The sequence below is a fragment of the Melanerpes formicivorus genome, unplaced genomic scaffold (genome assembly GCF_026170545.1).
Source record: "Melanerpes formicivorus ecotype bairdi unplaced genomic scaffold, bMelFor1.0.p_v2 SCAF_19, whole genome shotgun sequence".
In the NCBI taxonomy this organism is placed as follows: domain Eukaryota; kingdom Metazoa; phylum Chordata; class Aves; order Piciformes; family Picidae; genus Melanerpes; species Melanerpes formicivorus.
Window position 1 is genome coordinate 6,397,028 of NW_027142371.1, and position 13,427 is coordinate 6,410,454.

General features: G+C 45.2%; 1 protein-coding gene across 5 annotated transcripts in view; it reads right to left on the reverse strand.

Annotated features, from left to right (window-relative positions):
- NFATC2 (nuclear factor of activated T cells 2) overlaps positions 1 to 13,427 on the reverse strand; it is a 97,650-nt gene that overhangs the window by 53,088 nt on the left and 31,135 nt on the right. For all 5 annotated transcript variants that reach the window (XM_068149943.1, XM_068149941.1, XM_068149940.1 and 2 more), the window contains exons 4-5: positions 10,366 to 10,568; positions 8,104 to 8,276 (exon numbers count right to left, since the gene is read on the reverse strand). In XM_068149943.1, the coding sequence (XP_068006044.1) occupies positions 8,104 to 8,276; positions 10,366 to 10,568 (376 nt within the window). The remainder of the gene's footprint in view (positions 1 to 8,103; positions 8,277 to 10,365; positions 10,569 to 13,427) is intronic.

A 13,427-nucleotide genomic window follows, 5' to 3' on the forward strand; every position in this document is an offset into this window, starting at 1 on the left:
CTAGGAAATGCCAAAACCCCTTCTGCCATTCTCAGCTGAGCTGGGGCAGCCTCAGCAGTGCTGCCTGGAAGGCTGCAATGGGCAAGGGTGTTCTGTGGGTACCCTTGATGCAGCTCTGTGCTGCCAGAGCCCCACAGCCAACAGCATACAGGCTGATGCAGAGACATGTTCTGGCATGGCTACAGCACAAGCTGGCTACAGGCATCTCCACAACTGCTTTTTCCCTGACCCAAATTTGGCCACACGGATAGGTGTACAAATGTGTTTTATATGTGCTGCAGAATATCACCATCTGGAAGTGTTTTCAGGGAAAGATGGAGAAATGCAGGTACCTACTGAGGACCAGGTTTCTTCTGGCCCGTTTTGCCTGTACTCTTCTCATCCCACCACGTGGTTTGCCAACTCTTTTCTAAGAAAAAGCACTATTCATTTTCCAAGATCTTCTTTTATTATTGGTTTTTAACCCAGGCCTGTAAGAAGCTTTCACCCCATTCCCCATTTCTACCAGTAAGGAGGCTTGAGGTTCAGCATGGAGCTGCCTCAATAGGATTACATTTTTTTTTACCTCTGCAAGAAATATTAATTGCCAATAAATCCCCTTCCTCTAAGGCTCATGATGGGTGGACTGCATGCAATAATTTCACACTATTCCTTTTCTTCCCCCAGGAGTTGGCACTTCATAAAGTGACCTACAGCTACTGGAGTTTATGAGCTCTGAATAAACAAACCGCTGTTGATTTAACCAGTTGGGGTGTTTACTTTCAATAGCAACAGTTACTGACATAAGGCAGCAAAGCAAATGCTATAGAAATACTCACACTTGCCCTGAAGCACTGTGTCAACCTATTAACAGGGGACATTATTTTTCTATTTTATTTGACTGTCTGCAAATCAAGATGTCATGGATAGATGGTGCCAAGAAATACAATGCATGCGGTGACACAAGAGAGACAGGGAGCTGCTGTCTCGGAGTGCTGCACCACCTCCAGTGAGCCTCAGCCTGGGAGGGAAGCAGCCCCCCCCTGCTGTGGCCCCTGCCCACACCACCTGGCAGGCCTGCTGCTGCCCACAGCCCACCCAGGCTTGTTGGGGATTGAGCCTGTATCCCCTTCCCTATGCCAATAGGTGAAGGAAAGGTTCAGACAACCTAAACCTCTTGGTCAGCATACTGAATGCTTCACAGGGGATGCACAAGCCTGGGGGCTGACCATAAGAAAGTGCATCAATGCAGAGTCAGGGTGTTTCTTGCTTCCCCACCTGCACACAGTATCTGTAACTGCTCCTGTTTTTCAGCAGGGAGGCTATTTGGTTTCTAGGAAAGGGATATTTTGAGACAACTGATTTCCTGGATAAGTCTGTTGCAGATCTCCCCCTGGAGAGTGTTGCCCATTGGTGCTTAGCAGTTTCCAAGTGACAACCTCAGTCTCATTCCCTAATGTGCTCCTTAGGTAATCCCAGCTCCATCTGAGAGCCTCTTCCCCTTCATGTTGCCCAGCTCTCCCCATCAGTGCTCCTCCTACATGTATCTCCTGGGATGAGCAGTTGCAGCATCGTGTTTCCTTCCACTGACTTGGAGGGCTTCCAAGTGCTGCCTTGTCTTGCCCAAAAGCTGACTTGTTTTATGAGGAGTCTTAACTGAAGCTAATGTCTCTTAGCCTCTGGAGAGGAACTGTCTCGACAATCTCTTTCCCTTCATGTGCAGTAAGAACAAGGGCTGGATGCGGTAATGTAGGCAGAGTAAAGAAATTAGTGTGATCTGCCTGTCAGGGGGACAAGGCTTGTGAATTCTATGCAGAACAGTGCAGGTCTGACACTTACAGAGAGGCTGTAAAGCATCTCTGCTCTGGATCAGCACACTACCTCAGTGTCACCTTCTGCTGTGTGACTGGAGGCCTTCATGCAAACCTCTGTGTAAATAGAGGCCACAGAATAGCCGCTAGAGTGAAATCTCCTCCACGTCATCTTTTGAACATCTGCAACACTGGGTCCAGAGCTTAGGTTTACCTGTTGTCCTCATAGCTGACGAGAGTTCAGGAGAAACGTTATCTTGGGCAATCACAAAGAGCAGGACTGAGGCTCAGCAGCAGCTCAGTGAGAACAAAATCAGTGTTACCTCTAATTACCTTCAACTGCCATCACAAATCAAAAATTGTGGCTACTTAAAAGCAGCATGGTCACAGCTTGTGCCCCCAGTGCAGCAGCCTCCTCAGGCCAAATGTCCAGGTTTGGATCCCCTTTGTCCTCACTTTAACCAGAGCAGCCTCAGCTCACCCCAGCTTGCTGGAAGCCTTCAAGCTATGACTTGCCAATCCTGACATGTCTTTCCAAACCCCCGAAGGCTCTTGGTTCCAGCCACTGATTTCTGTTGGATTTGAGAAGAGCAGATAGAGCTAGGTACCTGGTGCTAAAACAACTCCCAAACCCTAGGAGCAATAGCAGAGGCATAATTTGTGGTGGGATTAATTCTTCCACGTCAGTGCAAACCTTAATGAGCCAAAGTAAATATCTCATTCCTCCTGTCACACTGAATTTATGTACCACAGTCTGCCTGCCTGAGGTAGGATTGATAGGAGCAGAGCTCCTGTGCTCAATGCTTATCCAATCCATTAACGTCCTGAGAGACTTTGATCCCATCCATCACACACTGAAGCACCCTGAGCAGGCAGGTAGACATCAGTAAGCCACCCTAGAGAGCAGCAAGGAGCATGGGACCATGAATGCCTTAAGTAAGAATTGTGTAAATAAAGCAAACTTTCAACCCTTGTGCTTAGGTGGGAAACCTTGAAAATGGGATGTAAACACTGTGAAAAGAAGAACCTAGTAGGAATGACAAGAGTTTCCAATTTGGTGCCAGCAAGAATTAATCAGCAGTTTATACAGAGCCATCCATGAAAAAAGGCACCCAAAATAGAGGGCTTTACTCCACCTCCCTCTCCACATGTAATTCATCTGATGATGTCCTTGTGAAGCAGGAGTGACAAGCACTGATGGCAGCAGTGTCAGATAAGTATGATACTTTCTATGAACTGCAGCCAGCTCACCAAACCAGCGTGTGATTAATGACAGGAAAACCATGGCCTCGGTTCACTTCTCTGTCCATCATCTCTGTGGGTATGTGCAGCATTTCACATTAATCCCTTGTGGAGATCTGCTGCATCTAAATTATGCTCAGAAATCTGTGCTCTGTGGAATGTGCAGGGGTGCTTGCTTTCACCAACTGCGGTGTTGCAAAGGCAAACAGGGAACCGGAGCTTATCCTCCTAGCAAGGCCTGCAGCCTGCAAAAGGGCGGGCATTTTCCTTCTGTCTGACTCAGACTTTCCAGACCGAAATATTTTGGTTGCACATTAAAAGTGGCAAATGTCAGAATTAGCTTTTAAATGCTGTGCTATAAGAGGCAGGGGGGAAAAAAAATTAACTCCACAAAATGCACCAGGTTTTATGTCAGCTGCATTTATGACAAACTGCTTGACTGTCTTGAAGTTGAAATGAAAGGGGCAAAAAAAAAGAGTCCTTTAATTCAGCTGGATATCATGCTGCTCTCATAATAATCATGGTTGTGGTTAAACTCACAAATAAGTATCTCCCATGTACAAAGAGACCATTTGTTCTTGCTGGTTTATCTCAATAAACTAAGGCTCCTTCTTGCCTGCCATTGTATTCCAACCAGCACAACTCCCGGCTGAGGAAAAGCACTCCCTGCTTTGCCAAGACAACATTCTTTTACATGACTAGCTCTTTCCTCTGTAGTTATTAATGTGTCACATATCATGGGCTCAGATTCTCTAATATTATGGGAAAATCTACTAGAAGGAGAGAAAAATAAAGGAAACTTCCAGGGAAATTGATTAAAGGGAAATTAGATATTTGACCCAGTTTAGTGGAACAAAATACGGTCAGTAATAGAAACTATTTAAATTCCTTAGATGGATACACAGCTCTTTAGCAGTAAGTTTTGTTTGTTTTGCTTATTTTATCACCTTGGAATATCTATTATTAGAAGAGGATTTTAGACTCCTTCCCTCGTGCCAAGTGCAATCGTTTGCATTTCAAGGGATTCATGAGCACAGCTTAGTATCAGCAAACATGGACTATACTAAACAAGAACTGAGACACTTTGGGAAGGTTTAGCTAGGATCCTTCAGAACAAAAACAGAGGGTGGACGACGCTCCTAGGCCTGACATACACCTGGCAGACCCTTGCATAAGGTAGTTTTTGGTTGCTGAGAGCAAGGTGTAAACCAAGCTGGCCTACAGGTGCTTATGTGGCTACTTTGAGCTCCTTTCAATATTGCTCCTTTCTCTGCTCCATGGGTGCTTCAGCTAAGGAGTGGGAACAACTCCAGAAATCAATCACTTGTCAAGAAGTTAGTTTCAGTTCACAGTGAAAGGTAAATCAACACAAATCAATAGAATTTATGTTGCAGAAACTGTCTTAACAGTTGAAAACAACAATCAGGTCTGCCAATACCAAATCTCTGCAGACAATTCACCCAGTAGCTTGTTGTTACTAGGGCTGTATTTAAAGGGGCACAGTAACTCACTAACCCTTCATATCTGCGACTTCACCACCTGTATCACCAGCTGTGATAGCAGCTTTGTGATTATATTGCCAGGCCCAGCAACAGCTCACCTACATGAGCTGGATTATATGTGTGCCTAAAGCACAGACCTGCACAAGCAGCGGGGGATATTTGGGCACATACAAGTGCAGAATTATGACTAACAGCACAGAGGTATGCAGGCAGGGAGAGAGCTGCTGCATGGATCTCTCAGCTGTGGATCCCAGGCTTGCTGCCATTTCAGAGTGTCACAATAGAGTAACACCCAGGAGAGGCATTTTTCTCACCTATCCAGCACCACACCTACTTAGGAATAAAATGCCACTGTCTTGTAAGTGACAGCCTGTTGCTACAACTATCAGAGTGCTTTCAAATGCCTTTGCCTCCTCAGTGGCTTCAGAAACAATCAACAGGCCACAGGAGGAAAAAAAAAAGCTGCTAGCTGCTGAATGTGCAGGCTTGTTGGGATGTGAGGTCCATTTTGAGGCATAACTGATCATTTAACAACGTATCACCTCCTCGGTCCTCCCACACAGCTGCCTGGGGAGGAACTTGCTCCGGATGATGCTTTGAACCTGTGAAATCCCCTCCTAAAACCTGTCAAGCGCTGAATGTGACACAGATGAGGTGGAACCAAATCACGCTGCGAAAAGCAGATACTTCACAGTTCTTGCTTCATTGCAACTAATGATCTGCTGACACCAGTGGGAGTTTTTAGCCGGATCGGCTTCTGCTGAGGAGAGCACTCAGATATTCTGTTGGTAGCAACAGTGCTCTCTGGGGAACCCCACTGGTAGGGAAACAGCCAGTTATCTTTAAGCTGCTACTTACTAAGGCTTTCCCAGAGGGATATTAATAAACAGCTACCAGACAGGAGAGATCTCACAGGAGAGACCCTGAGAAGAAGGGTTCCCAGGTGGCCACGTCAGAAAACAAATGAAAAGCAAACAAAAGAAAAAAGGGAGGGAAAAAAAGTGAATACCAGCAGCACGCAACGGGGAGCGTGGGACACAAGCTAACTTCTCAGAGCCCCAGTGCCCTTCTCAGCAGGGCACCTGATCTTACCTAAGGCTGTGAGCTCTGCAACACCAGCAGACTGTCAGGGAGAAACTGAGATTATCATCTCTAGTTTGATTTAGTCTGCATTACTAATGCTGGCTCAACCAAGCAATGTTTTTAACCATCTTCCCAGAACTGGGCTGAGATCAGGAAGTGCTACTGAAATGCAAAAACGTTGCTAAACATGCAACAGACGTTCTAAATGGAAGAGGTTTATTATTCAAGAACACTTTATACTCTACTTCCAGGAGGTCAGAAAAAGCTCAGACATTAACATATCTCTCCAAACTGCCAGTAGATCCAGCATTCTAAAAGTAAACCTTTCTTCCCTCTCAAACCCCTCCCCTCCCAGGGAACAAGTATTTTTTCTTATTGTGGCATCTTTGCTGTCTGCTATGCAATCAACATCTTAATATATTATTTATTTAAAAAAACAATAAAAATAAGCCACTGGTATTCCCTTTCTGCTTTTGTTATGCCTGTGAGACTCCTCAAAGCAAACACATCTCAGTATAAATCCCTGGACATCTTAAACCAGTCATCACAAACAGCACCCACGGGCAAATTAAGCCTGCACATAAAACTCTGAAAAATGAGACCTTATTCTGTAAACTGTGATGCTTGGATGTTCTTTGTTGATGGGCAGGAATGCAATGTGCAGTTGTAGAAGAGTCTTAGAAATGCCTGGTTAACTCATATTTGCTTTCCCTGGTTTTGAGAATTTGGGAAAGTGGGGTTGGTCTGCAGGGCTCCCTGCATGACCTCAGGACCATCCACCACCTCCGCTCTGTACTCATGCTGGTTTTCTGTTCTGTGGATGTAGGAGTTACACCTGGAGTTTCCCCACCCAAGTAGCTCCCCGCTCCAGGCAGGAATGGGCTGTTTCCATTCGGAAAGGAGGCTGAGGGAGAAGCCAGGTGATCCTTTGCCACAATTCCCTTCCCATTCACAGGAGCTACAGTTCGCTGAACGTTTCCTCTAGCAAATTGGCCTTTGTTTCAGCAGGGACAAGTTTGGGGTGGAGGCCACTATTGTTTCAGCCACCTGGTCCCATAAAGGATTGTATCTGTTTCCTATGGAGAAAGGTAGCAGCTACTCCCACTATTCTCCCTTCCCCATCACCTTGCCCAGAGACTTCACTCAGCTGCTAAAATGCTCTGGTGTTTGGTATCTTCTCACAAACATTGCCAAGAGATCATACATAGCCATCATTCTCTCCTGAGCTTTGCTTTGTTTATTCATTTGTACTGTTTTTCAAAAAGCTGCCATCAGCAATTCACCAGTCACAATTTAGCTTGACTTCCCATCCAAAACTGCCTCCCCTCATATTCTAAGCAGATGTTATTTAAGTAAAACCTGGATCTCAATAAATAAAATTCACACATGAGAAACTCTTCAATGATTTTCTTCACATGACTTAAGGCAAGTCAGGTTCTGCTAAAGGGGTGAGTCATTCAGCAAAGGGAGAGGAAAACTGTTCAGTATGTATTTGTGAAATCCCCAAACCACTGAAGAGGCACCATTTACCAACAAAAAAACATCACAGGATGCACATGAACCAGTAAAGTGGGTGAAGTCCTTCCAGAAATGACTGCAACACTAGGGGCACCTCATCAGAAGCCTCTCTTTCTCAGGATCCAGTATGTTAAAGTGAGTGGGAGGTGCAGCCTTCTCAGCTTACACATTTGCAGGATTTTCCCTCCACAAGTCAAACCTGCAAATTTTCTTCTGTCCCTCAGGGGAATACCAGAAGAACCTGGGCTTTCCCTGCTTCACCTGCAGCGCCCTGAGCCCCCTTAGCATTGACAACTAGAGGAAAAAAAATAACCAGGATGTACCTGAGCCTCAAAATCAAATCTGTTTCTTCATTTCAGTTTAGATCAGAGAATTTGATGATCTTAGAGGTCTTTTCCAACCTTTGTGATTTTATGATTCTGTGGTCAGAAGGGCAAAACTGGCCACAGTGGTAAGATCCAGCCCAGGTTTCAATTCAAAACCTCCCACCACCTGCCAGCTTATGGATAACAAGTTTTGATCGTGTCTCTACTCAAAGTAAAACCACTCCCAAGAAGGCAGGCAGCTTGCACACTCATGTACAAACAAGGAGAACATATATACAACCTGATACACATCCTCACACTGGCTCCCTGCTCCCAGACAAGACCTGCCAGCCACAATGATCCAGCAGCCACACACTAATAAAACTGCAGAAACCCCAAAGTCCCTCTCTCTTCTCACAAGACCTAAGCACCACAAAAAGCCACCTGCCACCAAAGCTTGTTTCAGGAAAGGGAATGCATATAGGTATGAGCTGCAGGCCACTCACTCAAATAGTGACACAGACCCTGCCAGCTCAGGAAGAGCACAGCACCTCGCCTTGGTCTACCTGAGCATGCTGGGCTTTTTCCCCCTCAGCATTAGCCTGCAGCGGAGGGACAAGACAATTGTCACAGGAGAAGAAGCAAATCTCAGAGGATGCTTACAGCATTCGATGGGGTTTGATGCTGCTTGCAGGGAAATGATCCTGCCGTTGGCCTCGGGGATGTGCACGCGGAAGACGAGCCGGACGCGGGTGTTCTTCCTGCCGATGTCCGTCTCACCCTTGCGCAGCTCGATGTCTGCGTTCCTCAGCTTCAGAATCCCCGCACAGTCAATGCTGCCAAACACATGCCATTTAGCTTAGCATTTCTCCTCTCAAACAGCTTGGAAATAGCTGGCAGTCAGGAGGATTAAGCTGGTTTACTTCCATCTCTAGATGCTGCCATTTCAGCAGTTACAAGGGAAGAAATCCCAGACACAGTGAGCGAGGGATGCTGCTGGACCCTTTCCCAAAGAGATTTGGCCCAATGGCTCATCACATCCCAGGCATGTCCTAGCTTCTGAGGGCTAAGGGGTGGCCTTTACTCTGGCAACAGTAGAAACCACTCTCCAAACATTATAACCCTGAGACTTATTTCCCTCCTGTGCTAAGCATGAGAGTGCACATGGCAGAGCCCAGCACACCAGGGCAGGGAGGGTGAATCAGAACAAGGAATAGACACCGGGGCAAGCAATAAGCTGAACCCATGCTGCAGCCCTCAGTGAGCTAGAAAGTGTAAAAGCCTTCACTGCTAGCTCTCCAAACAGCTCAGTACCCAGTGACTGCACAGCAGCTATTGCCTGCACGTGGGCAAATTAGTTCAGCTCCACGGGGAATCACAGCAGTTGAACCAGCTAATTGCATGCACCATGCAGGCATGCTTCCCCCACAGTATGCAATGCAAGCATGGACTTCAACTCAAAAGCAGGAACCAAGCTGCTCTCTCCTTTTGGACATGGTAGGTGCTACTACTAGAACTGACCAGCCCTGACCTGGTTCACCTTGTCATCCTCCAAAGCTGTGAGCTACTGTTCACAGCCAAGGCAGTAACTAGGAAGAGCAGAAAACTACTCTTTGATCCTATTCACCATGCTCCTGCACAGAGAGAGGATGCAGGGAGCATGACGGGACTGAACAGCAAGAAAGGATTAGGTTTCCTTAAACCAGCATTACAACTTAGTATTGGTTAAGTGCAGGTTAACTTCTTATGAGCCCAGTGTAACCTAGCAAATGATGCCTGCCTACCTTAAGAGAATGTGCCAATTAACATTTCTAAGACCTTCAGCTCAGCAACAGGCCTCAGAGGATGCAGTGAGTACTGTTATTAAGTAGGCACTATCAACCCATTTTGATACCTGTTCAAAGACACACTGTTTTTCTTCTTTTGGTATGAATTTAAAAAAATATCACATTTTGGGAGGCATAAACTCCAAGCTGTTTCCTACACCCACACTGTTCCTTGCCACTGCATGAGTGCAGGAGTTTGTCACTCCAGGGTGACTTGCTAGGAACAAACAATTGTGTTCCATTCAGCACCTGGCTGCCTAAGTTTGAGATGTGGGCTTTTATTTATTTCCTTGGGTGCAGAGGGAAGGAGAGGCTTGAAGGAAAGGGAGGAATGAGGTATGTTTTCTAAAGAAAGAAAGAATGTGGATTTTGTGATGAAGTAGGGGGGCTTAAAAACAGAGCTGGTCTGCCAATTTTGTATCCTCTGAAGGATGGAGATATAGCTCTTCCCTCTGCAGAGCAATCATTCTCATGATGCCTGGCACACGTTCAAGCCTGAAGTTACAGACTGGTGCCCACTTCATCCCTCTGCCTCTATAAAACTGGAAGGAGTAATCCAGAAAAGATGTGCCTGTACTTGCTTTTCTGTTAACCTATTGCAACAAGAAAGTGTGATTTCATGGCCAGAGCACTTGGCTGAGCTCAGGAGAGATGTTTTCTGTTCCAGTAAATGTTGTAAAACGAATTGTACACCTTTTCTCCCCTGTCTGCTGCTCCTTGCTTCTCAATGCATCCCTGCAGCATAAGAACATGAGATTCAAGTCTTGTTTTCCTTAGTGCTCTACAAAACCATCTGACTTTGAAGGTGACAGACGATTACAATATAGTCACTGTGGCAAGTGGGGTAAAGAGCAAAAATGCCTGCGCAGTCAGATGATGAATGGTAACTCTTTGAGCAGCTTTAACCCAGGTGCTTGTAACTGCTGCACATGGTTTGTAAAAAAGGTCTTACCACTCATATATCATCCCAGAGCTTTGGAAAGGGGAGTGCCTCCAGAGCAGGCACCGCTCTTTTACATGACTCCTTTCCACAGGAGAAAGAACTTCACATGCCAATTTAAACCTTCTCAACTTTGCTAATAAAAAGAAATATGCTTACGTTGCTTTCATGTTGTTTTTGGGTTCCAGTGGGATCTCTAAAACTTTGGTGTTGCCAATGATTTTTTCATAGCTGGTGGTGGTGACAGTTTTTCCCGTAATGCGATGGACTTGATAGAAAGCGTGAGGTTTAAGTATCCGCTCGTCTGCTGTCCCAATGAAGATCTGAAGACCCAAAGGTTTGTTCTCCATGTAGCCATGAAGCTAGAAAGACATTAAAAATCTGTCATCACACACAGGGCTTGCGATGCCTTCATGTCAGGAAGCCAAATAGATCTACAGACAAATGTACAGATATGAAGGGATACCTAGACAAAGATACCTGTAGCACAGACTCCCTCCTGCTCTCAGAGGCAGACATCCTCTTAAGAGTATTTGCTGGAGTCCATGATACATAGGGAAGGGAGCTAATAGAAAATACATAATTAATGGCTCTAATACTAAATATATCAAGAAGAAAAAGAATATCAAGAACAAAAAATTCCAGACAAGCTCTCCATTATCAGAAATGTGTTGCTTGCCTCCAAAACAGATTGATAAATCCCCTCAAAAGATAACATTCAATACACTGGTTTAATTTGCAGTGACTAATTAATAAATGAGCCTCAAAAGATCTTTCTCTGCGGGGTGTATCAAGCTTCTCACACCTGCAGCTTTGGGCAGTGATTCCTGCTTCCCATCAGCAGGAAGCACAGCAAGGACAGACAAAAGTCTCCCACTTGCATTGCAGATATACATGGGTACTCCCTTATGCACCTTCTCCAGACCTTATCAAAGCTAATGAAAAACGCCCATTGATAGAGGGGCTTTGAATCAGGCCCTGTGTGATGTCCAACTTGCAAATGCTGGTTTCTGTCCAGCCTAACATTCAACAAAACAATGTTGCCTCAGCTCAGCTTCTAAGTCTTACTTCAACTGCAGGAAGCACCTAGAGAATGTGCCTTTGATTTTGAGAACTGACATGTTGAATTACATATAAACGTTTCCAAAATTAACAGTCCCTGCTATATCCTTTTCTCTGATCTTGGCACATGCAGTCTTGTCCAGCTCACATCTCTTTCACACCCAGCTGGAAGGATTGTCCTAGAGACACTCCACTTGAGCTACTCAAGTCACCCTGAGCTTCACAGCCCTCCAGTTTCCCCTGTAACACCCACACCAGTTTAAAGCTGCCCATCTTCAAAGCTCTATACTCTAACCTCTCAATTTTGACCTAGCTATCAACATCTATTCCCAAACTCCCAAATCCAGCCCCAAATATCAGCATCCACTTCTCAACCACTGACAACATCACATTTCCTGTCTGTCAGCCTCTTCCTCCAGGAAGAGGCTCTCTTTCTGATATCTACATCTCCACCCTGTAAATCTCCTTATCCAGAATTCTTACATAGTCTTTAAAGGAAATGTGTTCTTTTCCTCCTGAAATCACTTCTGTAGACTCAGAAGCGTTGATTCACTGCTCTTTGAAACTCATCCTTTTTCCCAGTTGTTGGTTCACCTTCAGCCACTCCTCCTGCAATGCATTAACATGCTCTATGTACAGGTAGAGGTGGCGCTTTTGGTCTGTGATTGTACAATACTGAGCACACAAGGTCTTAGCGGACCTTAGAGCCTGGGGCCTCTAGGGTTAAAGGACATAGACTCTCCTATATTAAATAACATCTTATAAACAGTATTTGCTGCAAGAGAAGTAAGCAAGCTAGAATGCCTCCACAGGCCAGGACATGAGGAAATTTCTCCTTTATTAACATTCAAAATTACAAATCAAACCATTCTAAATTTCTCACATAACCAAAAATGAAAACCAGACATTTATCTACCGCATAGCCAGTGATCTAGCTGAAAGGGAACTTTATGGTCTGAGACATGTTAAATTTGTTTTCAATTATTCTGTCCACATACAAAACCTTGATGAAGCTGTACAAAGCAAATAGTACTGGAAGATCAGAGAAAAGGAAGATTAAGCTAATGGTATTCATGGCCAAGCTGCATTTTTTTTACCTCTTTCCTTTTCACCAGTCAGCAGGAGGTATCTTTGCATAGAAGGATTAATTCCCCCCTGGAAGGGGACCACATGCAGCATCAATGCAATCCTGGCAACCCTCCTTCAGTATGGCAAATGTAAAGCGACACTCACTCTTCTGAGCTATCATTACTCATCTAGCACATATTTGCTAGGCATACAAAGACAGGGTCTATACCCCAGAGACCTTACAACCCAAGGACACGAATTTGCAGCTTCCACTTACATGAATAGCTACATTGAAACCAACAGGCCTTAAGTAGGTCTTGTGCAAGAAAGAATTACAGAATCCTGCCCAGATGCAGCTCAGACACCTACGAGAGCTCACTCGCACAAGCGCTTCAGGAGATTGTGAGGACAGAAAATAGGGTACAAGGCTTTGTGCAAACATGCCAGTTGGCGCTGGGAGCGAGGTGGAGGAGGAATGGAGCTGGACTCGGAGCACAAGGGTTGGTATTGGAGAAGCAGCGTTGCCAAGAATGTGATAAATACGATGGCAGCCATGGGGAGATTTAGAAATTTATAGAGTGTTTAGCAGATTAAAGGCAACACGAGGTCAAAATGATGTATCTACCAGGAATAGGCATGCATGCAGGAATCAGCCCTTGCTTATCCATGGAGGCCTGTTAAGCCCAGGTCCTCTGGGAGCGATACAGAATCTCATCCCAAGCATGGTACTTTCAAAATCCACAATTTTCTGGCCTTCAGTGAAAAGCCATTGTGTGACCAAAAGCCATCTTGTCTGTACATGGGGAGAGGGAGAAGAGAAGAGTAGTTTTTAAGTACTGAACATGTTTATTGTCGTGCCTGACAGAATAATTCTTTGTGGATCCAGCTAAGATGACAAGAGGATCCTTTGGACTGGAGCTGTTATTGCAGGGATAGCAGAGCAGCTCTGCCCTTTGCCAGGCAGAACAAAATCCCAGAGTTATAGGTGGGAGACTGGAACAGAGGGAAACAGATAATAAATTACAAAAGAGAATTTGCCCCCAGTGAGCACAGTCAATAGCTGCTGTAACAGAAGTGGCTCTGTACAGAGT